The sequence below is a fragment of the Chiloscyllium plagiosum genome, chromosome 3 (assembly GCF_004010195.1).
Source record: "Chiloscyllium plagiosum isolate BGI_BamShark_2017 chromosome 3, ASM401019v2, whole genome shotgun sequence".
In the NCBI taxonomy this organism is placed as follows: domain Eukaryota; kingdom Metazoa; phylum Chordata; class Chondrichthyes; order Orectolobiformes; family Hemiscylliidae; genus Chiloscyllium; species Chiloscyllium plagiosum.
In genome coordinates, this window is record NC_057712.1 from 31,436,530 (window position 1) to 31,462,321 (window position 25,792).

The 25,792-nt window shown below is 39.8% G+C and overlaps 1 protein-coding gene across 1 annotated transcript in view; it reads left to right on the plus strand.

Annotated features, from left to right (window-relative positions):
• The window catches only part of LOC122548600 (CUB and sushi domain-containing protein 1-like), a 2,366,391-nt gene that overhangs the window by 1,978,318 nt on the left and 362,281 nt on the right, over nucleotides 1-25,792 (plus strand). The window contains exons 28-32 of the mRNA XM_043687435.1: nucleotides 10,244-10,382; nucleotides 10,533-10,720; nucleotides 13,300-13,494; nucleotides 18,064-18,180; nucleotides 18,553-18,667. Of these exons, the coding sequence (XP_043543370.1) occupies nucleotides 10,244-10,382; nucleotides 10,533-10,720; nucleotides 13,300-13,494; nucleotides 18,064-18,180; nucleotides 18,553-18,667 (754 nt within the window). The remainder of the gene's footprint in view (nucleotides 1-10,243; nucleotides 10,383-10,532; nucleotides 10,721-13,299; nucleotides 13,495-18,063; nucleotides 18,181-18,552; nucleotides 18,668-25,792) is intronic.

Below are 25,792 nucleotides of genomic sequence, written 5' to 3' on the forward strand. Positions count from 1 at the left end.
GGAAACAAAAATGCAGTATGGTCCTAAGTAATCCAGGGTTATGATTCACGATGGTGGCATTTTTTAGAAAGGAAAATCTCACCTGCTCTGGCCTACATGTGATGCCTGATCCACAGAAAAGTGGTTTACTCGTGCATGTTTTCTGAAGTAGTCTAGAGACCACTCCAATCCATCAAACCACTTGAAATAATAACCACTAATAAAACCATAAAGCCAGATGAATCACCGAGCATCAAACATAATACTAGAAAGGACAACACGCACCATCCTGTCGACTCTGCACAACCCATCTTAGCAAAATGAAGTACTTGTGCCAAAATTCAGAAAGCTGACACATAGGTAAATCACAAAACAGCCTGCCATCACCAAACTCAGCGAAACATACATTACAAACAGCATCACGGACAGACCAGAAGAATGTACCGAGGATTGCCAAGGGCACAAACATTTTTCTCAGTGGGTTGCACAAGGTCTAAAAGACACAGCTGTTCGACTAAGATTGTGAGGGGTGCACCAACAAGAGTAAAAACTTATCAATCCACCTATGGCGTATAAATCTGACCATCAATAGGAGTGAGCACCACATATTTCTTGTGGAGACTAATTGAGGACTCCCTCCATCTGGTTATCTGGTACTACCATTGTGCTAAATGGGATAGATTTCAAACAAATCTAACAACTCAGCACTCAGACCAATGAGGTGCAGCAACAACAGAACTGGATTCAATCACAATCTCTTAACCTCATGGCCTGGCATAGCTCCCACCCTACCATTACCACTCATCCAGAGGATGACTCATGGTTCGATGAAGAGTACAGGATGGCATGCAAAGAGCAACACCAGACAAATAGAAAGATGATGTGTCAAACTAGTAAAGCTGCAGCACAGGGTTACTTGTGTATGAAGCAGCAGGTCATAGACACAGCTAAGTGTTCATACAACCAGATGTCCAGATCTAAAGTCTGCAGTCCTGCCATATCCAGTTGTGTATGGAGGTGGACAACTAATCAACTTGCAGCATGAGGAAACTCCACAAATATCACATCCTTAGTGATTGCGTAGAGTAGGACATCGGTGCAAAAGACAAAGCTTGATGCATTTGCAAAATCTTCAGCCAGAAGTCCCAACTGGATAATCTATCTCAGCTTCCTCCTGAGGTCTCTAACATTACAGAAGAAGGATTAACTACATTCCTCATCACACTCTACCAGTAGCATTACAATACTGGCATCAAGCTGGCAATGTGCAAAGTGCCCAAGTGTGTCCTGTCATCCAGAAGCAATGTAAACTCAATATCGCCTCTTATCATCTAATCAGTCTATTCTGGATGATCAGTAAAGTGACGAAGGTGCAGTCACCAGTAGTCTTTCATCACAAATAACCTACTGACACTCAGTTCAGGTTTCACAAAGGCCACTTGGGTTCACATGTCGCTATAGCCTTGGTCCAGACATGGACAAAGAGCTGTACTTAAGAGGGGAAGTGGAGGTGACTGTACTGGAAAGCGACAGCAGAATTTGACTGCACCAACAAACTGGATTCGATGGGAATCAATGGGAATGTGAGGGTGTGACAGCACAGCCTCAGAGCGAGGGGATGACCCTTTAGAACTGTGATCCCGAGGAATTTCTTTTGCTGGAATACTCATGGTGAATCTGTGGAACTGATTGTCACAAAAAGCTGTAGAGGCCAAGTCATTTAATGCATTTAAGACAGATGTAGATAGATTCTTGATCAATAAGAATTACAGAGAGAAGGCAAGAGAATGGATTTGAGAAGCATAACTGTCACAATTGAATGGTGGAGCAGACTCAATGGGCTGAATGGCCTAATTCTAATGGTATATCTTATGGTCTTCTGCTCTTGCCTAGTTGGAGGTATACCTTTCGGAAAGGAAGATTGTTATGGTTTTTAGAGGTTAATTATCTCATCTTATTATTTTTCTTGTAGTTTGTAAGTAATAAAAATCCTCTCTTTTTCACTCAATGATATTTTCTAATTGGCTCCTTCATTTTTGAGTAGTTGAACTGCATTTTAATTGAAGTGTGACTGAGAGAAAAAGTCAGTAAAACAGTTGTGAATGGCACCGAATGGTTTGACTGAACTTGTGTACAGTTCGAAATGGAACTCCAGTATGTCTACTATGTTTCTTTAAGATATAGCATTTCTTTTACGTTTTCTTTTCTTCTGGGGATTCTGCTGCATGCTAGAAATATTTACAAATCTTTGCTCCTGCCAATAAAGGGAGGTTTAAAAGAGAGGAATTGATTCACTCCTCCTTATTTGGTTGTAGCAAGATGTAAGTCATCTTGAATATGAGTTCAGTCCTCCTCAAAAAAAAGTAAATCATAGAATGTAGCACAAGAGCAGGTCCTTTGACCTATCATGTCTGTGCCAATCATGATGCCATTCTAAATTAATCCCATCTGCCTGCACATGGTCCATATTCCCTCCCCACACCCAGTCCCTGCCTGTTCATGTGTTATGTGCCTCTCAAATGCTGCTACTGTATCCACCTCCACCACCTCTGGCAGTATATTCCAAGCATCTACCATCCCTCCATGTAAAAAGCTTTCCTTGTACTATCTCCCGTAAACTTTTTCCCTCATACCTTAATCCCATGCCTCCCTTTGTTTGACATTTCCACTCTGTCTATCTCTGCTGGCTATCGGAGGTCAAACTCCACCATAATGATTACATCTTTCTTATCCCTGAGTTCCACCCATATAGCCTCACTACGTGAGCCCTCCAAGATGTTCACTCTCAGTATGACTGTGACATTCTCTTTAATCAGTAATGCAACTTCCCAATCTCTTTTACTTCCCTCTCTGTCTCACCTGAAACATCTAACTTCTGGAATATTGCGATGCCAGTCCTGCCTTTCCCTCAACCAATTTCTATAATAGCTATCACATTGTAGTTCCATGTACTAATCCAGGCGTTATGGTTCTCTGCTTTAACTATTGTACTCCTTGCATTAAAGTAAATACACTTCAGTCTGCCAGTGCCACTGTGTTCATTAACTTGGTTCTGCCTGTTCTTTCTGTGGGACTTACTTGACTTAACATTCATCTTCTCTTCAATCACTCCACATACTGACCTACTGCTCTGTTTCCCACCTACTGCCATGCTATTTTAAACCCTCCCAAAAGGCACTAACAAAGCTTCCTGCCAGGATATTGATGCCCCTCCAGTTTAGGTGGAATGCATCCTTCTTGTACAGATCTCATCTGCTCTGGAAGATATCCCAATGATCCAGATATCTGAAGACCTCCCTGTTACACCAGCTCTTTAGCCAATCATCCATTTATGTTATCTTACTATTTATGAACTCGCTAGCATGGCAAAGGGAATAATCCCAAGATTACAACCCTAGCGGTCCTGTTTTTCAACTTCCTACATATCTCCCTGAACTCACTTTGCAGGATTTCATCTCTCTTTCTGTCCATGTCATTAGTACCACTATGGACCACAACCTCTGGCTCCTCACTCTCCCATTTCAGATATTTTGTGCTCGGTCATAGACATCCTTGACTCTGGCACCATAGAGACAACAGAACATCCTGGAGTCTCGCTCACAGCCACAGAAAGCACTATCTGTGCTCCTGACTGTAGAGACCCTGTCACTACTGTTGACCTACATTTTGACCCTACCTGCTGTAAAAATGCTGCCAGTTATGATGCCACTGACCTGGCTATTGCTGTTGCTTTCCCCTGAGTGGCCACCCACTCTCAATAGTACCCAAAACAGGATATTTGTCTTCCTGGTGGTCACCAAACTCTTTTCTGTCTTCCCTTCACTATATGAGTGGTGAGACCAACTCACTAAACATGCTATCCACGATATTTGCAGCTTCATGGATGCTCCATATGAGTCCAACTGCAGTACCAGCTTCTCCATGAGACAAATCAGGAGCTGCAGCTGAACACATTCCTGCATAAGCAGTCACCATGGAGACTGGAAGTGTTGCTGATTTCCCACATATTGCACAGGAGTGTTCCACAGGGCTGAGTTCTCCTATTATTGTGAACATTAACAACTACAAATGTTAAATTCGAACACACGAATTCTCATACTTATAGTTCTCATGCTTTGGATATAAAAACATTGTCTGTCCAATTGCACAGCTGCCCCCTTCAATCTTCTAACTACTTCCAAGTTTTTAAATTCAAAGTTTGTACCCATTTTGAATGGAGGATATTTGTTGTCAGCGAGGGAATGATTTGTTTGTTTATTTGTTCTGCTTTTCTTTTAGAAAATGCATTTTAAGTTTCTTTGTGAGATTTGTACACGTCTGATTCAGATGAGTGATCAAAGGGTGATACTGATTGAAAATGTTGACTTTGATATTTATTTTTCATCGAGTTACCACGGTTCCAGGCTGGGAATTTTATAATGCCTTGAGTCATACCCTAATAAACCGAATATATGCTGACCGTAACAAAACCCTTCATTCACTTGACTCTCAAATATATAAATAAATCAGTACAAAGTTTAAAAAAAATCCCTTTGAAGTTTCATGGGATTATGATCTTTTTCAACAGTGCATGCTATGTTTTTTTCCTATCGTTGTTTTTGTCGGCCTTTGTGCTCTAAGGACTGTTCTGTCTGATATCTTTAAATGTTTGCCCTCCAGTGAGGGAATATCATTGCCAGAACTCTCCACATCAACCCACATTATGTTGACATATGGCATAAAATTATAGAAAAATAAACATTAAAGAAAAGCACAAAGCTTTGGAAAACTGCTTTCTCAGGTTTGACAAGATTTTAGAACAACTCAAAATGCATATCTCGTGTCCAATTGTGTGTTATTTAAGATTTATCCTTTTGCTTCTTGAAGAGCCTCTAACTGTATGATTCATTTAGTACATAGCTCTTAGCAAAACAGCTGGGTCTACTAAGGTATTCTGCATGATTTCTTTATAACATACCAATGTGCTATTTTCTGATCTCTGCATCTATTTGGTAATACCACTACGAAGGTTTCATTGGACAGTATTATACACAGGCTTCATCTAGTGTTCCACATTACTGATTGGAGAATATTCTGAGATCTTCAATGATGATGGTTGAGAAATATGTATTGTTCAAGATACTTGAGGGAACTCTACTGCTGTTCTTCAAATATATCCATAGACGTGTGCGTTGGCTTGCAAAGGCATACCTAAAGACTGCTATGAAAGACTTATGTTTGCAAGTCTTATGTGGTTATTGTTGGTTTCAAACATTATTGCTAATACAATAAGATATTCATAATACTTGATCTGTTCCTGCATACTTTGTTTACTTGACTCATATATTCCTTGTCCAATCTCTCCAGTTGACCTGTCAATCTGTGGCATACTTGTGTAGTAAGTTTCATTTCTATTATTCTTGCATTCCTTTCTGTAGGGAGCCCACTTGGACACCTCTGCTTTTGCAGGTCAATACTGTTGTGTATTGATTACAGTGGCAATTTATACCCATGGGCTCTGAACCCAGTGTTGCAGAGCTATTACCATGGCATGTTGTAAAATTGAGTTCAACAAATCTGGCAATCTTTGGGGTATTGTTAAATATTAACCATGGAAACTGCCAAATTGTTCACTCAATCCAACTTGTTAGACTCCTCTACCTGAAAACTGTTTATCTTGTCTTTTAATATCCTCTTTAATATCCCCTGAAATAGCCCAGCACGCCACTTAGTTTTTAAGCACAATTGTTTCAGTAAGTCAGTCTCACACCCTCCACCTTTTAATATGCCTCAAGGTAATGAATGATGCCTTGCCAAACAAATAAAACAGCTTGTACATTTCAGCAACAAAGATGAATCTGATAGAAGACTGTTCAGACATAAGTAATGAATGAAAGTGAAGATATATTGTGGCAGCAACGTAGAAAATTATAGCTACACTGGTGCAATAAGAATCGTTAGAAATCTACACAGAGGCTGATGAACTTTTTCACAGACCCATACCAAGCTGCAAGTTTTACAATCTGATTAGGAGCCAGTAACATTTGTTTTGAAAAAGATAAAATTAGAAATCCCAGTTACTTACTTAGCGAATAAAGCATCAGGATTCCACGCTTTCGAACAACAGAAGAAATTTTATTATACACGAGTTATACAAAGCAAAAATTCAATGCTACCTATCTTATACTGAATTAACGTAAATTACAATATATCTGCTGACACCAATGATCATATGTCAATGCCAACTGTGTATTTTTTCAGACTGCATACAGTTGAATTTTTTAACAATTTTTTTCATCATCAACGTGCTCTTTTTTTTCATTTTCAGATGTTTGTCAGTTTTGTATAACTCTTTTTTTTATTGAAATATCTTTGAGACATTTGACCACTAGTGGATATGCTCCTGGGAGTCAGCAAGCACAGCCCCTGAATTAACAAATCATGCTAGACGCAACAAAAACAGATTCCACAGATATTCTCTGCAAACCACCCAGACATTAGTGAGTCATGAGAAGTTTTCCACATCGACCTTTTCTTGGAAGGATTTCTGCTCCTTTCTTTCTCATAGCTAACCACCTTTTGTTAACAGCAGCGGCATTCAGCCAGTAGGTCTTCCTGGCTTCTATATGACCAGCAAAATGTTGTCAGGCAAGATGTCCCAAAGCACCCCAGTGACTGCTCACCACACTGTCTCATTATCTCTTATACTGAGATCACATCCTTCCAGATTCACAGTCAGTTATTGGTGACTCCCTGAATTAGATGCTAAGTTGCAATGGCTTTGTGTCAAAACCATGGGGAAAAGAGGGGAAAAACAAATCCAAAAATGTAGATTCCATCACATAGTGATTTGGGTTCCTAAGAGTGTGATTGACACTAAGACACTGAATATTTGGGTTCTAGATCTTTTCTAATTGTTTCTGTTCAGAGATGTCATGATACATCTGGGCAGGTAGGGCCTAAATCTGAGTCTTCTGGACCAGAGGTAGGGACACTACTCCTCCACCACCAAAGCCCCATAATATATGGGATCTCAAAGATAGTTGTTCCCATTCAGAAAAATCGATGGCCCATTTCTTCCCTCACTCATGGATAATCTATCCAGTTATTGTTGATATAATGCAATCTGCTGAAACACCTGAAAACATCAGTGTGTGGAAATGCTTCCTGTATGCTAGAGCAAACTTCAGCCTCAAGTTTGAGGGACTCACGTACTTGCAATATACTGTATACTTGGTAAGTGACAATTGATTAAAGTATTGTTGAAGAAACACCCAAGACTAACATTGTGAAATATGTAGACTTGGAAATTCTGTAGAGTCTAGCTTCATGTGACATCAGTGGGAGACTGGTGGAAACAGCCAGAGCTTTTACCAATGATCTGCTTGTACAATTGTTCAAGAAGGCTTTGTGACCCCAGTTTAACAGGATTTATTGTTACACCATTCTGTCCAGGTATCCTGGGGTTAGGACATCTTTGCAAAATAAAAGTAGAGTAAGATCAAGGAAGGAAATGCTTTACAGCATTTTGAGGTTTGGGAGCAGCAGACGTGTTTGTCCGCTAACCCCAAACCTACAATCCTTTACCTCAATCTCACCCCATGATCACTCCTACTCCAATCCCCACCAATTACGATCTCCAACTTTCTCCCAAACTCTCTGATTTCCTAAGTAACTAACATCATCTCTGATTCCTCTGGATGTCTTAGAAGTTAGTCTTCCATCTTCTTTGTATATTTTCATTACTGCTTTGTGTAAATGCATGAAGCTATATCACGCTTGTGAGGTAACCACATATCAGTCATTGACTGGTGTATCATGTCCTTCGTCAGACTGCTCACTGGGCAATTCTGATAACATTAATTTTTGGGCAGGTGATTGACATGGCATGTTATCTGGTAACTAATCCTAAAAAATTGTGACATGTAACCTGCACAGCATAATTTGCAGCCTGTATACTTCAAATTCACATAAAAATCCCAGAGGCAGAAAACATGCCAGTTTATGAGTAGATCTGAGTGGTAATAAATCTCTTGCACTAGTTACACTGCACAATAATGGGACGAGTCGAGGATCCCTGAAATCGAAAATGCATGTGGAGCATAAAAAGCTGTTAGAATGCCATTGACATTTCCATTTGCTTGAGGTCGGATTTTGCCCCAATTATAAGCTCAGTCTTCTGCATACAGGCACCACTAACATTGAGGGGCTAAAATGAGACTACATCAGGCGTGAAAAATAATGGATAGCAGGTTGATTATTCACCTGTATTCAACTGAAATTTAAATTGGTTGTAAAATAGCCATTTGCAACACTACCACTTGTTTTGTAACACCATTGAAATGCAATTTTACCCCGATTTAATTTGCTCCATTGTTTAACAGATTTTGCATACATTTTAATCCATTCAAGCTAAAATATAGCTTATACTTGCCTTTAATTTTCTACTACAAAATGCATACTTTTTGTTGTTATCCCTCCTGTTTATGCTCCTCCTCAATAGTGGGATTAAAGTTCCTTTGCATTACACTTTAATGTGAGTCTCCAACCAATGTTAGTTAGCAAATCTACCTTTTTATCCTTTTGGCCTGACCGGGATTCAAAATTTGTGTCTCCATATTTTTGATAATCATCATATCAGTTTGAGTATACTTGGACAGGGTTTGAGTTTTGTGTCTGGTAAGGGTTTCAAACCAGCACAGGGCAGAATTTAATGCTCTCAACCTTCTGGCAAGAAACTCAGAATGAAAAAAAGAGTGCTGGCTTTTCCACAAGCAAATGTAAGAAAAATCCTAATTGATATTTGGAGAGCTGTGTCACTCCTTTTAAGATTTTTTTTATTTCAAGATGGTAAATTGCTGTCATTTCCAGTTGGCAATTTGCTGTTGGCTATCCAATAGCCAAAAACTAAATATCAAAATAATGGAAAAATAATTCCATTAAAATCATCATTACGCAAAGCTTGCTCTGGCTGAGAGTAAGTTTCAGGGCTTATTTTTCACAAAACGTTTGATGTAATGATAAATTTCTACTGAAATATACATTTTCCCTGTGTGCTTTTACTTTGTTTCTCCCAAAAAAACTGAATTGATAATTGATAAAGGAATGTTTTAGGTTTATTTGTCATTTCTGTTGAATAAACAAATTGCACATTTATTTAGCAACGGTATAAAGTATCAAAAACATGTACTAAAATTGACGTTATCAAGTGCGGTTGTTCACCACATATATGAGAATATCATTTGGTGATAGACGAGTATGTATTTTAGAAGTTGTGGCCTTATAACTCACAGCGCCAGAGACCCGGGTTCAATTCCTGCCTTGGGCGACCGTCTGTATGGAGTTTGCACATTCTTCCCGTGTCTGCGTGGATTTCCTCCGGGTGCTCCGGTTTCCTCCCATAATCTAAAGATGTGCAGGTTAGGTGAATTGGCCATGCTAAATTGCCCGTAGTGTTAGGTGAAGGGGTAAATGTAGGGGAATGGGTCTGGGTGAGTTGCTCTTTGGCAGGTTGGTGTGGACTTGTTGGGCAGAAGGACCTGTTTCCACACTGTAAGTAATCTAATCTAATCTACCCCATAATAGGCCATAATAGATCATCAAGTGATTGATAGGGTCAGGTGCTTCCAACACAAGGAACTGCGTCATGCAGGATCCAATGTAGCATCCAGAAAGCAAAATGAGTCATGAGGGCAGACCATACTGTATTTCGAAACTGGCACGTTGGGCAGGTAGAACTCTGCCAGTAATTAGATTTCAGTCTGTGCAGCCAGGTGGCACATACTGTCTGCATTGTGCATTCTGAGATCCTGTGCAATGAGCACTGCTCCACAACTAGGGAAAACATGTAATGTACCTTGGCAGATGCTATTATTCTCCCTCTTTCAGAAGAAGCTGCTTCACTATTGGCAGATACAGCCTTTACCAGCACAAATGAAGCCTAATGGCTAAATGTATTTCACTCATAAATCAGTGCATGCAGACACCCCTTAGTAAAGGAGTAACTTTAAAGTGCTAGTGGTCCAGTGGTACATGTAAGGAGCTATCCTGGGTGTGTTAGAAAGATGTGAAATAGTAGAGGCCGAGTTGACTTAAAGCCCTTAGGTGATCCTGAGTGCTTTACTATTAAGGATGCCCTTCTACTAGTCTTTTGGTCAATGCCACGCAGCATGCTATAAGTAATTTCCAAATAAACAAGCGACACTTGACTATTCCTATCTGTGTTACTTTTGTTTGAATAAGCAGAAGACTCTTTGATTTTCTGTTTTATTTCTTGTTGTGACAGCTGCCTGTGGTGGGAATCTGACAGGCCCAGCAGGTGTCATTTTATCGCCTAACTACCCTCAACCTTATCCTCATGGGAAAGAATGTGACTGGAGAATTAAAGTCAATCAAGACTATGTCATAGCACTGATATTTAAAAGGTAATTGCAAAATTGTTTCCAGTTAAAAACCACGCAGCACAATTGCATTCTATATGCTGCTGTAAAGGGACACTGCTTATTAATGTTAACATCTTTTTTTTGTGAACATTTCCACCTTATCTTTATTTGAACTTACTTATTTTGTTTTAGTTTCCATATGGAGCCCAGCTATGATTTCCTTCATATCTATGAAGGGGAAGATTCCAACAGCCCTCTAATTGGCAGCTTTCAAGGATCACAGTCACCTGAGAGAATAGAGAGTAGTGGTAATAGCCTTTTTCTGGCCTTTCGAAGTGATGCTTCTGTGAGCATGGCAGGATTTGCCATTGATTACAAAGGTACTTGTTCCCTCATTATCTGTTTGAGTGTTTAAATGCTGAACCACCTTGGGGTTCTTAAACTTTAGCCTGCAATTCCTGTTTCAAGAAGTGACATTTAAAACCCATGGGTTTTTGCAGAAAAACAGTTATAATTTCAGCTCATCTCTGCAAAGGGTTCTGCTTTCAATGTATTGAATGTTTCCATGTTAATACAAGTACTTGTTGATTTCTAGAGATTATATTTTCTTCGTAGGTTGTGATGAACAAGAATACTAATATTTAGATCCAAGGTTTCCACCATATTTGTCTGGACTTGGCATTTTTCAAATGTCCATCATGTTTAGTCAATAGCAACCATGCTTTAGTTTGTCATTTAGATAAATAATTTGGATGAGAATATAGAAAATTGGTGGCATTATAGACAGTTAAGAAGGTTTTCTAAGATTATAAAGAGATCTTAATCAAATGGGTCAGTGGGCTGAAAAATGGCAGATAGAGTTCAATCTGGATAAATGTGAGGTATTGCATTTTGGTACAACAAACAAAGTTAGGACTTATACAATTAATGGTAGGACCTTGGGTAGTGTAGTAAACAGAGAGACCTAGGGGTTCAGGCACCTTTTGAAGTTTGACACACATATAGACAGGGTGCTTAAAAATGCATTTGGCACGTTTGCCTCATTGCTCAGTCCTGTGAGTATAGGGGTTGGGAAGTCATGCGGAGGTTGTACAGGACATTAGTGAGGCCTCTTCTGGAATATTGTATCCAGTTCTGGTTGCCCAATTATAGGAAATATATTATTAAGCTGGAAAGGGTTCACAAAATATTTACCAGGATGTTACTATGTATGGAAGGTTTGAGTTATAAAAAAAAGTTGAATAGGCTGGGACTTTTTCACGGAGCATAGGAGGTTGAGAGGCAACTTTAGGGTTAATGATAGTTCTCTTTTCCTGAGGATGAGGGATTTCAATACTGGTGGTACATCTAAAAGGTGAGAGGAGATAAATTTTAAAAAGGTGCGAAGTGCAAAATTATCGCACAGAGTGGTTCACGTGTGGAATTAACTTCCTGAGGAAGTGATGGATGTGGGGACAGTTATAACATTTAAAAAAAACATTTGGATAAATACATGAATAGGAAAGGTTTGGAGGGATATGGGCCAGGTGCAGGCAGGTGGGACTAGTTTAGATTGGGATTATGTTCAACATGGACTGGTTGGACTGAAGGATCTGTTTCTGTGCTGTATGACTCTATGATTCTGTGTTCTATATATTGTTACTAGAATTTAAATTTTTACAGCAAGTGATGTTGTATGGATGGGAATTGCAAGAATAAGAAACAAAGGTAGAACATCTTCTCAATGGACTGCAGACCAGTTGGTATCTGAAAGGATAACATAAGGTTAACGTTTCACAATGAGTCACAATTGAGGACTTTACCAAAAACATTGACTTATGTTTCAGATGCTGACTGTCCTGTTGTGCATTTCTAAAGAATTTCTTCATATCTCCATCAGAATATTTCATTTTATCCCAAAAATTTGAGTGTAAAGTTTCTCACAACCAGGGGCTGGGCAAGTTTAACAAAATATCCTCACATTTGTTAGAAGGACTATTATTTGTGTTTGTTGGACTTGCTGCATATAAAACAAGACATTCCTTATTCTTATCCACCATGTTCATTTGGATTTGAAATACATTTTCTTTTGAAATTACCATGTCGTGTGAATCTCTAACAAGTTGCGATGATAGGTGAATGGGCCAACTTCACACTTGATCTATCTGTCACCTGTGGTTATTCCCTGTGCAAAAGCCAAGAATACCTGACAGGGAGGGAGAAGATCACTGGGAACTCTCATAATACTCGAGTAACTATTCATATTGTGAGGGAGGTTTTGGCTTACATCTATTCTCCTGTCTTCATGGCAGTGATATAGAAAAAAGAATGTCAGGAGGAAGAGGGAAGAGCAAAGTGAAATATCTCAAAATCATGAAAGAAAACAGTCCTGTTAGTGTGCATTACTGTATTCTTTAGTTGCAAATGTCTGACATTCCTACCATTGATTAAACTATATTAAAATGCAGTTGTGTTTCAGAGTGACTATCATTTCTAAATCTTGGCAGTCTGTTGCAAAGTGCCAACACTTAACTTATGCTTTTAAGCTGTTTTCCCTTCTTACCTCTCTGTTTCTGGTGTAAACTTGCACAAGTGCCAACAGGCATCTGTGGTTTCACTGAAATGACCATTCTTCATGACTGAGCCAGAGCAGTATATGTGTTTGATGTATGCAATTATGAAGGGTATGTAACCAAGCCTGATCCTGTTCTCATCTAAGCACTGCACCACAGTCAGGAATGGCTTCTCCTTCTTGATTGCTGCTCTGGATTAGGTAGCTGACACAGAATTGAACCTGGTATGCTACAGTGTGTGACACTTGACAATTAATCTTGTTGAACTCTTGTGCACACAGCAAAATCTAACTATCTAAAATCCAGTTCCCAGCAGGACATTTCCACATTTCCTTTATCTGCCTAGCCTCATTTCATTGACTTCTTTTTCCTTTTGTGATGTTTTACTTTGTTTCTTTATCTTACAGAGAAACCTCGAGAAGCATGTTTTGATCCTGGAAACATAATGAATGGGACACGCATTGGTTTGGATTTTAAGCTCGGTTCGACTGTTACCTATCATTGTGATCCTGGCTACCAGTTAGCAAATGTTGCTACAATCACGTGCATCATTGGGGAAGATGGGAAACCGGTCTGGAATAGGGCTCTTCCTTCATGCCATGGTAATGTATACATTTAATTAAATGGACAAGGATGCCACATGTATTACGATGTGTAGAGATGACAGAAATGAGTTACTCTCCAGCAAATCTTCATTTCTCTTTAGCAATATTACACATATCCTATATTGATGTAAAGCTAAAAATGTTGAGCCATATTTTCTAGAGGACTGGTTTGGAATTTGTTCAGTTATCTTACTGTCTTTGCCATTCAGTGTTCTGTTATGCCTGAACGTAATTAACTTTAAGATCATATATCCTTTACATAATATGAAGTAAAGACATTTTACTGGCTAACCCATTGGGCATTCCCCTGATTTTGATTATCACAATGACCAAGGAAAGATGAGGAAGGAGGAGGCTTAATGCTTAAAGTGCCATTGTTTGAGGTTGAAATGAGAGTAATTGGGGAACATTAGCAACTTGCATTTCTTTTGCACTGCAGTGGTTGTATTACCACATTAAAATCCCATTATTTCATTTGTGGCAATGAATGTCTTGTTTCTTTTAATTTGCTCACATTTTTCAAAAGTCTAAGGAATCTCACTGGAACAAGAGGAGATAATGTTCATAGCTAATTCAGTCAGGACAAAGTCATGAATTATTGTTTCACACAAAGTCGAAAACTAATGTGGAACTTGTCCCCAAAAGTGTCTGGTTACTACAACAATTGGATGTTAATTGGAACACTTTCATTTCTTGTTGTTCAGGGTTTCAGGGATATGGAGCATTGGTAGGGAAATGAAGTTGACATGTAGATCGACCAAGATCGAATTGAATGATGCTGCATGCTTGAAGGGCTGAATGACCTCCTTTTTCCAATGTTCTAATGTTCATAACTCCAAATTGCGGACTATCTTGCCCACATCTTCCGGTTTCCCAGTGTTCAGAGGCCAGATGTACCTCCCAAGACAGGTTATGGAATCCCTTGAACCACCCAGTGACAAGACACAATGTACAAGAACTTTGAACTTTCAATGAACAATTTGCTACTTCCTGAGACCCTCTGAGAAAGTCTGAGTTAGAATGGGAGACTTTGGATGATTCCGCCATATTTATCTGAATAGTTAATCAGGAGATGTTGGATAGAAAATGATTCTAGTATAATTCCTGGGTAACTATTTAACTGAACCCCAAATCACATTTGGTGAACCTACTCTGTCTCTAACCTCCCTTATCCCACCCCTTCATCCCTGATAATTTCCACACTTGTGACCTCCAGCTCCTAACAATGTTCTCCAGAATTTAGCTCCCAGTCTCTCCCCACCTTCCCGTCTCACCCAAACTGACCCCATCCCATCACCTGACTTCCCTCCTCTACCCTCCATCACAATCCTGAAGACTCCAAACTACTCACTGACTATGACACCCAGGACCTGACCTCTGACACAACCAAATGCCCTCTGATCCAACCAACTTCCCACCCACTACATATCTGCCATCCTATCTCACCTCATTCACTTACTCATCTACCCACTTCATCCACCTCTCCCCCATCTCCCTCGTCACTTATATTACCAAACCTAACCTCACACCCGGCCTACGTGTTTCTGTTTTGTAGCTTTTGAAAAAAGCATTGTTGCATTTCATGTTTTTACTTAAATCAAAATTGCAGCTGGCACTATCAAAAGCGGGCATGCACTCTGAGCAGATTTTCTGCACTACTCCCTTTGAAGTTATCTATGTTCATTTGAATATGAAAGATCCCACACTAGAGCATCAGTCAGCAAAATCAGCAGAAGCTAAATGGGTGACTTTTTTTTGATCAAGGTCAGAATAGAGTTTGGTTTAGAGTTTAGTTTGTTCACTTCCAATTCCTTCCTCCTATCTGCATGCTTTTAAAGCACCATCCTAGCTGAAATAATCATTGCTTTATTATATAAATGTTCCTTTGTTTACTTTTTAAAAAATGATCATTGCTGTTGCCATTGCCTTGGTCTCCATCTCTCTCATATTGTCCCAGAAATTGCTGGAGTAGAACATCTCATTGTGCATAGACAGGGGAGAGTGAGTTTTCATAAGGAGTGGGGTGTGATTGAAGATTTGCAAGGATGGCAGTAATACTGGAAGGGACAATAAAGATAGAAAATGCAACATTTGACTATTATTTACAGGAAACAATGCCTTCAAAATTACAAGAATGCAAATTATTAATTAAATTGATTGTGCAGGTGTCTGCCTCAGACCTTCTCCAAACATTGATACTTCAGTTGGGATCTTTAATGATTTGGAGAAAGTGAGGACTGCGAAGATCAGAGTGGAAAAGTGTGGCGCTGGAGAAGCATAGCAGGACGGGCAGCATCAATGGAGCAGGAGAATTAATGTTTCGGGCATAAGCCCTTCATCAGGATTGTGGATGGGGAAGGGAGCTGAGAAATAAGTGGGGCAATGGTGGGGAATGGGGCTGGGAGGGGTGCGAAGGTAGCTGGAAGGCAATAGGTAGATGAAGATGGGGGGTGATGGTGATTGGTTGGAGAGGAAGTTGGAGCAGATAGGTGGGAAGGAAGATGGACAGGTAGGATAGTTCAAGAGAGCGGTGCAGTGTTGGAGGTTTGGATCAGAGATGAGGTGGGGGGGGCAGGGGAGATGAGGAAACTGGTGAAATCAATGTTGATGCCATGTGGTTGGAGGGTCCCAAAGCGGAAGATGAGGCGTTCTTTCTCCAGCCATTGGGTGGTTTGGATTTGACAATGGAGGAGGATTTGTCAACCATATGTATTTGTTTCTAATATAATCCAATAATGTATTTTTCAGTGTAATGTGCAAAAACGTATAGCACACAGAAACATGGAAAATAGGAGTAGTCGTAAGCCATTCAACCCATTGAACCTTCTCCGTCACTCAATGTGTTCAAGTCTGATTCTCAACCATAACAAATACTCTTGCTCTCGTCCCCAGTTCTTGAAGCCTTTTGTGTCTGTTTATCACAATGAAAACATATAAAAAAAGAGAAATGAAGAAAGCATTGAAAACTATTCAGGCTACAGTAAAAAAGAAGTAACATTTATAATTTCAACAGGAAAAGTAATTAAAATCCCAATTATCTTTTTTCTATATAACTGCAAATATAATTTTCCCAATAGAAATTGACTGTCAGTTTCTGTTCGTATACTTTGTAATACTTAATGAGGGCTTTCATCAAGTGATTGACAAAATCAGCCTGGAAATGGGCTGTCCAGAGTCCTTTGTGGACTTTACTGAAGTTATAAAATCCTTTTTATTTGATCAGTGAAGATTATTTTAGAGCTTAGTCTTATTGTCTGCATATACTTGCTCAGGCCCATTAGAATACAGAAACTTACTGAATGTAGGGTTTCTTTCATGACCAAGCACTGCTTAAAATCTTTTAATGGAGTTCAGTATTCCTCTGTGAGGTCATCCAAAATTGCAGAAGGCTTGATTTTGAAAAAGGAGAATTATTTGAACATATGTGAAAAGTACTGTGAACTCATTTGTTACTTGACTGATTTACCTTCGATTTCAGAATAGCCTACCATAGCTTTGTTCAACATTATGTAACAATCACCCTCACAAATCAAGAGCTGCTGAGTGATGCAGACAGAGAATGCAAGCAATAGCAACTGCAGTATTCATCATTTTCATATCTTCGATGAGCAAGATTGTAGATTAAACTGAAAATAGCAGCTAAGAAGCATATGTGCATTTCATTTGTTACCAACGTCTCATTGACATGACAGTCATCGATTATTTGTGAAGGGGTTCATGTTCACTTGCACATTTTCTAGCATTACACTCACTAAAGATGATCATTACAATTATACTTGTTGAGACATTATATTTATAACCTCTTTTTTCTTACTTTCCAAAAAACATAAGTATGTTTTAAGATCATAAATGGTACTGAATGTGTTTGGCAGCATGCATGTTTGGCTCATCCACTTGAGACTCAAAATGTGGAAAGTCTTGCCTGCTAGCTGGAGAGCCCAAAAAGAGCCCTCCATTTCTTTTTATAGAGAAGGCTGCTACATTCAGTGCTAATCACATGCATTGCAGCTGTTCAACATGTCAGCTCACCACAAAATTCTTACAGACAATAACAGACAAGTTCTGTTTCTGTTTCATTACTAATATTCATTTATTTGCACAGAGTAGCTCTAGTGGTAGTACTTGAGTAGTTGGCTTAGCTTAGTTGGCTGGATGGCTATTTTGCAGAGTGACACCTACAACATGGGCCTATTTCCTGCACTGACTCAGTTATCATGAAAGATTCTTCTTCTCAATCTCTCACCGCATCTGAGGCCTGGTAACCCTCATCTGAGGCTCAGTAACCTTCAGGTTAAACTTACCACCAGTTTACCCCACTCTGAAAAGAGAGCTGCATGATTTGTTAATACTATGGTTCCTTTGCCCTTTACCCTTTATTGCTAATTCAATGAAAACACAATTTTGATGGTTTTTGACAATGTTTTTCTTTAGTGCAACAATATTTAGATTCTATTACTATTTAATCATATGATGCATAAAGGAACATCACGGAACATGGTTCTTCTCCGTTACAACTTCTAAGTGCTGTTTTGCTAATTTATATATATTTATTTAATTATTTTTCAGCTCCTTGTGGTGGACAACACACTGGATCTCAAGGAGTGGTTCTTTCTCCTAATTATCCTCACAATTATACAAGTGGCCAGACATGTCTGTACTCCATCACAGTGCCTGAGGAGTTTGGTATGTTTATTTTACTTACAGATTGATATTAGAAGAGTTAATTCAGGAATTAGTCATTTTTAAGCACCATCTTCCTCCATTTAAAATGTGCCCATTTCAAATAATTACATTATGTAATGATACTCAGTTCCTCACACAATTTTAACTGGGGTTAAAGTTTTAAGGTAAATTAAGAAATAACTAGTCACTGTGTCTCTCTTAAAAAAAACTAGTTGAATGGTTCAAACACCCATCATGAAAATCTCAAATGCTGTATATACAAGGTAAATAAAAAGGAGATGATAAATCACTTGCTCCAAACAGCTGGATCACGTTGGAAAAGGGAATGCAGGGGATAAGTGACTCAGTTTTGTAACTGTTCCTTTCCATCAGATTTTCCAAAGACAGGAAGAACAATTAATATGAGGACCATTATCAGTCAGAAATCAAGGAAAGCAGATAGTGTGACACTGAAGCAAAAAGATAAAATGCTGAAAACACTCTACTGGCCAGATGACTGACTAAGGTGGCGAGAGCAGATCAGTTCATGTTTCAAGTATGAACCCTCCAACATACTTCACCCAAGTATTATTTTCAAAAAGTTAGTACTACCTTAAAGAAATAACTTCATGTAAAATAAGTTACTTTTTGGAATGGGGTAACTGTTGCTACGTAGGCAAATGCACCAGACATTTGATACATGGTCGAAGATGACAGTGACAGTAAAGTGAACAGGAAGTCTCTGGTGGTGTTGGAATGCTGTTCAGAACACTGAAAGAATGCAGAAGGATCTTATAATGTGTAACTGAATGATCAGATCAGAGATAATTTATCAGTTCAGTATTTCATTCAGATGGTATCACGGAATAATTACAACCAGCCCCTGGATGAAGTTCCCCAATTTATTACATTTACAAATAGGAAACCCTAAATTGTTAAGTTGCTGCCTGAGGAAGGATGAAGTGGCTCATCCCTTCAGTTGGTCATGTTAAGGTTAACTGAAGTAGAATTCCTTCCCTTGTGGATAGCATTTTCCAAAACCAGATGAACTTATGTTTGGAAAAGAACCAACACAACCAGGTTGTCTTGAGTTAAAGTAAGAGTAAGATGATTAGTTACTAAATTAGAAAATAAGTAATAATGCAAGACTTGTCTGTGTAGATTAGAAATGAGAAGTGTATCTAAAAATAGATGGAAGTTAAAAACTACACTGGTCAATCTTTGAATTTCTTGCGGACAGTTGATAATCATACAGTGCACCTACTATTTTGGATGCTGTCAGTAGCATTAACATTGTCAGGTGAGCAGTCAAGTTGGAGATTTTGAAGGTTTGGTGAAATTATTTTATCCTGTTTCTTGTCCTTCCTGGCCAGCTTATAGGAAAAGAGAAAGACATCTCTTTTTTTTAAATTGTCGTGCATGGATCACTAGGGTTTTTACCAACTGTGACCCTCATAGCACACACAGACCAGGGTTGTTAAAGCTTAATTTTAACCCTTGTTCTTATGTATTCTTGAAAGGGGAAAATGCAGACATTTCTCTTACCCAGATTATTCTCTTTTCTTTTCATTATGTTCACAGTCTGAGAAAACCCACATATTACATTTCAGTGTGTAGTGCATTTCTCACTTTGAAGTCATCTTTGAAACCTCCTTTAAACCCATCAGGTGTGACATTCCATGATTTCCCTCAAAACTGGGGATAATCCACACAGGGCTTCCAATGACTTACATTCTTACCCAGAACTTATATTCTGAGTCATTTGTTTGGCTGTTTGCTCTCTTAATAAACACGTTGTAATTAAAAGTTCTTTATACCCATTGATGTTGTACGGTTATGATCTATTTTCATGACAATAAAAATACTTCTCTGTTCATTTTCTGAATCAAAATGTGGAAAAATTAAGATTGACTGGTTGAATTTGTTGTCATTTACCAAGTTCTGATTGAATGTTTCTAAAAAAATCCAAATTTGAATCCCTCTGGTTAAGATTCTGATTCTACCAAATGGAGTAAGTTTTGAGATGCGGGGGCACTAAGAAATGTCTTCGTCATATCATTTCTAAATCTACTCTTCTGCTGATTTCCCATGTATGGGATGGGAAATCATTGATAAGTGAAATCATTGATCACCAGGTCATTGAGAAGTGAAATACTGAATTCTTACCAATTTAAAGAAGGCATGACAATTACAGCCTTGTGTACTCACAATCACCTTTTAATGAAAAGAACTGAAATACTTCAGCAAAAATGTAGGTAAAACTCTATTATAAATCAACATAAACATACAAATCTGCACTGCATGGCAATTCATTGTATATTAATCCCATAGGAGACTTTTTCGACCTTTTCACATCGGAGCCATACTGCAAGGATTGAGGACAGTGAACAAATTTTGGAAAGCCAAGACTTTGCACAACAATAAGCAAATTTCAGAGCAACAAATTGATAATTTAAATTAATGAGTAATAAACAAGCATTACCATTAAAATGTACACAGTAGTTGATCAAGCTAATAATTGTTTTATTTGTGTACTCTCTCTCTTATGAAACAAAGTCAGACAGACAGACTAGGCTTCAAGTCTATATCACTATGAAAGGGGTTGGGGGCTGACACTGAGCTAAGAAGATGTTTCAGTAAAACTGACAAAGTGCTTGTTGTCTGGCACAAATTCTGAGCTGGCATTTGTGGAATTCACATGGAAGTGGGGGTGAGAAGCATGTTTTGATTCAGCCTGGGTTTCCCTCTTTTCCCATCTATTTGTTGATAGGTTTTCAGGAAGAGGTGGAGGAGATAGATGGATGAGTATTTGGCTTAGTTCTTCATGCACTCTCGCTCTCTCTCTCTCTCTCTCTCTCTGCTTTCCACATTCTGTGTCGATCCTCTCACTCTCAATCTCTGCCTCTCATAAACTCACTCTCTCTGATCTCTCATTGATGCTCTTACAGAAGCATTCTGTCTCCGTCAGTCTGCTGCCCACATTCACGCATACACACTCTCACGCAGTTAGGCACCACACAAACTCGAGAGGCTTGTTCCGCCATCTTTCAGTGTAGTTCTCTGAGAGGTTCACACCTTTTTCTGCGAAGGTTTCTTGTTTCCCTATAACCTGCTTCCAGGACTCTGCTTACAATCTAAACCGAAATCACTCACCATCTCCACACATCCCCACTTGCTGCCTCAACCTCAGACCTTCTCACAGCCTCGACTCTGACCTGACTCATCAATACAACCTCAGGCCCACTGGCAACTTGACCTTGACCCCACCTGTTGCCTTGACCCGTTGCCCCATTCACTGCCTGAGACCTGGGTGTGCGAGCATTGGCAGATCTGCTCTACTTGGTTTCTACAAGGGACAGGATAGATAATTGGCTGTTGCTTTCTTTTTATTACAGCATGCTTTCTTTATTATTACTGCAGCAGATAAACTAGCCTTCAAGTGAAAATCATGGTTGGATGATTCTGTGGAAGGGAGCTTCATGAGTTGCTGCAATGTGTCTTGTGGATGGTATCATTGTGTACCAGTGGTAAAGAGAATGAATCTTCAGCATGGGGGATAGAGTGGCCCAGCTGATGTCAAACCTGTTGAGTGTGTTAGAGCTGCACTGATCCAGGCAAGTGGGGAGTATTTCCACATACTCCTGACCTGTGTCTTGTAGATGACAGATAGGCTTTGGGGAAATGGGAGATGAATTCTATGGCAAGTAATTCAAAGCCTGTGATCTGCTCCTTGTATTAATAGTGAAAGCAGAAGATGCATAATTGAGTTTTGTATTAAATATTTGAAAATATGAAGATTACAATTTATAAAATATAATCCAGAAAAACATTTTGTTAGTTATAATGGCACGATGGTTACATTGTCACATTTATCTTCAATGCATTGCAGTAATGCTACATTAGCTCAATGGAAATCTATTGAGTTGCAGTAATTACTTTGCTTAAATATGGCATGTTTAGTTACTGAAGCTTAAACACTGATAAATATTTCCATTGCTCAATCCTTTGGCCATTAGCGTTCATCAATTATTTACCATTTAAGTACCCTGCATATACACTCCAGATTATTTATTGTGAATGTTAAATACATTATAAGTTAGGTATAAACCTTTTTGACCTTAGTGTTATGATTATATAAATAAAATTAAGACATTTTGGATCACTTGTTAAAGACTGAAAAGGGTACTCACAGTGAGTGTAGCATCCTTATTCCTTTGATTTATGGACAGCAGCCATTACCAGTGCTGCAAGAATCTTGAGTCTACAGCAGCTTTTGAGATTCCAAACCTAATGATAGTGCCAGACTTTACCTAGAGCTAAATTTATGATCTGAAATCAATGCAAAGTTGGGCTCCGGTGAGATGGATCATACTTTTACTGTGTCCTGTCACAGAGCAAATGCAAGAGAGATTGGTTATCTTTTATGTGCATTATGTATAATGGTCCGAGAGGAATCATCTGATGATATTATGGAAATGCTCCCCAGTGGGCATTTACACACTGAGAGGAGATAGTGAGGTATCACAGTGAATTAAGGGGGCTCCTTATGTCTCGATTTCATTACTGACCATCCAAATGTTCCCACTCACAGCTTTGACTTATGACCAAATGTTACCCGCACATTGAGGCCAGATTGCTGGTGACCCACCCTCCCACACCACTCCTTTATCATCTCCCTCTCTGTACCACCCCCCTCATTGTATGTTCACATTGTACTTCCCATCGCAATCATTGCCCCCCTCTGTATCTCAGCATGTTGCCACTAAGATTAGATTACTTACACTGTGGAAATTGAACCTGGGTCTCTGGCACTGTGAGGCAGCAGTGCTAACCACTGTGCCACCGTGCTGCCCACATAAGCCCCAGCATTAATGTACTCTCCCTCCTTTGGCTTCTACCTCCCTTGATAACCCCACCCATAACCTTCATTGAGCTGACCTTCCCCCACCAACCCCCCCACCCCCACTACCCCCCTCAACACCAGACCTGACCTTGGTCCAGTTTCCTGACTGACTTATGTGTGACCAGATCTTTTAATGATTTGTATGCAGCTCCACACTAATGTTCTTTGACTTCCTGGACCAGATAGACTGGACCTACAGGACTGACCATGATTTAATCACAGGTTGTAGTGTTATGCATACCCTCACCCTGACCACCCCATGTGGCCAATCATGGACACTAACCTTGATCTACTGTGCTGGGACCACCTGACTGAAACCTGTATCCCCCTTTGAGGTTGAAATGTAGTAAATTTGTTGATGCACGTGCACTTTGTTTGCTGTATACACTGCTGATGCATGATGCAGGTGTGAAACTTGACTGATCTCTGCTGACTGCTATGATAAGATGCCTATCTTTGTGACTGAACTAAAAGGCATTTACCCTCTGACTGAGGGGACAAATAAATTGCACACTCCCCACAGTGTGGAAACCTGCCATTTGGCTGATCAAATCCACACCGGCCTTCCGAAGAGCATCCCAGCTAGACACAGCCTCTAACCTATCCCCAGAACCCTGCAATTCCCATGACCAATCCACCTAACCTACACATCCCTGGACACTGTGGGCAATTTTGCACTGCCAATCCACCTAACCTACACATCTTTGGACTGTGGGAGGAGACCGGAACCACCAAAGGAAGCCCATGCAGACATGGGCAGAATGTGCAAACTCCACACAGACAGTCACCCAAAGCTGGAATTGAACCTGTGTTCCTGATGCTGTGAGGCAGCAGTGCTAACCACTGAGCCACTGTGCTGCCCCTAAAGATGCAGAAGGACAGATAAGGATGCCATAAGCAACCATGTAGATAGAACATGACTGAGCAAAATGAAAATAAAAGCCTGACCTTTACCCTGCTTGAATCCATGTGATTTGGTGGCACAGTGGCTCAGTGGTTAGCACTGCTGCCTCACAACGCCAGGGACCCAAGTTCGATTCCCATATTGGGCGATTGTCTGTGTGGAGTTTGCACATTCTCCCCGTGTCTGCGTGGGATTCCTCCAAGTACTCCGGTTTCCTCCTACAGTTCAAAGATGTGTAGGTTAGGTGAATTGGCCATGCTAAATTGCCCACAGTGTTAGATACATTAGTCAGGGGTAAATAACGGGTAGGGGAATGGGTCTGGATAGGTTACTCTTCGGAGGGTTAGTGTGGACTTGTTGGGCCAAATGGCCTGTTTGCATACTGTAGGGAATCTAATCCAATCAAACATGCCGGTCACTGCATATGTAGTTGCAACAGCGTCACAGTGACAGACTTCGAAGTATAACGTGGAGGTACAGGACTATGTTACAGTTGGATCAGAGATGTACTACATGAGTGTGCAGTGATGGTGGTATGTATCGAATGTTAACAGCCATGGACAGGGGAGTGTGGTGACAGCATACCCTGAGATGTTGCTGACACTTTGAATGTCCAGAAGAACAAGCAGCAACCTGGAGTCATCAGGTACCTGTTCTGACTTTCAAGTCAGGAATTGTCTCCATCTAATTTCTCTGTGGCTGGTAGGAGAATGGGAAGCTGCATACTGATGAGGTGAAATTAACTCATGATGACATGCTAAAGCATGACCGGTCACTGATGAGAACCTTCTCTCACTGTTTAACTATTGGTTGGAAAGTGGGACTTTTTGCTGTCAGCATTTAGAAGGTCTTTGCAGGCCTCGATATTCCCAACTTTCTTGATAATGTGCACATTTTTCAGTGCCTGGAAAGATTCTGCCCAGTTGGTTTAGAGCTTGGTATTCCTCAGATGTAGTATTAATATGCGATAAGCACAGTTCTAAAGGAGTGCATTGCTGGAAAAGAACAGCAGGTCAGGGAGCATCCAAAGAGCTGGAAAATTGTTGTTTCGGGCAAAAGCCCTTCATCCTGAAATATCGATTTTCCTGCTCCTCGGACGCTGCCTGACCTGCTGTGCTTTTCCAGCACCACACACTCAACTCTAATCTCCAGCATCTGCAGTCCTCACATTCGCCAGAGTTCTAAAGGAGACTATTTTGACCTTACCTTCCCCTTAACCCGTCTGAATTGGCCAGCAGTTGGGTCCAAAAACAAATGATTCATAATGGCTCTCCTGGTGAGGGCTAGTGTGATATTTTCAGTTGTGGTCCAAAGATCTGACTGGAGTTTCATCTGTATGTTTAAGTACTTCAAACAAAGTGTGAAAAGAACAGGTTAAAATAACATACTGCGCAAAGGTACTGAGGTTAGAGGGACTACATCGTTATCCCAATTGCTTTCTGGTACACATCCTGCAACATTGGGATTGCATGAGCTAATGTCCATGAAGGGTTCTGAACTCTTATTGCCTTGTGATTGGTATCTGTGAATGCCATCCTTCATCACTGGCAGTAGCTTTAATTTGACAGCTTTACATTCATTCCTGTAGTCAATTCATCATTTTTTCCATGACTTTTCACTTCAGTTTGATCAATGAATAATAATTGGAAAAATTCTACAGTAAGTGCTGAGGGAACTATCTGGAGAACAGATGATAAACAGGAAGTGACATTACACTCGATATTCTTTGGTTGTATTATTCTATTTTTATGTGCTCTCCCACTCTGAATGTGACAAGCTCTTCAAGCTACCCCATCTGACAATGCTGCAGCAATTACTAAATTCCT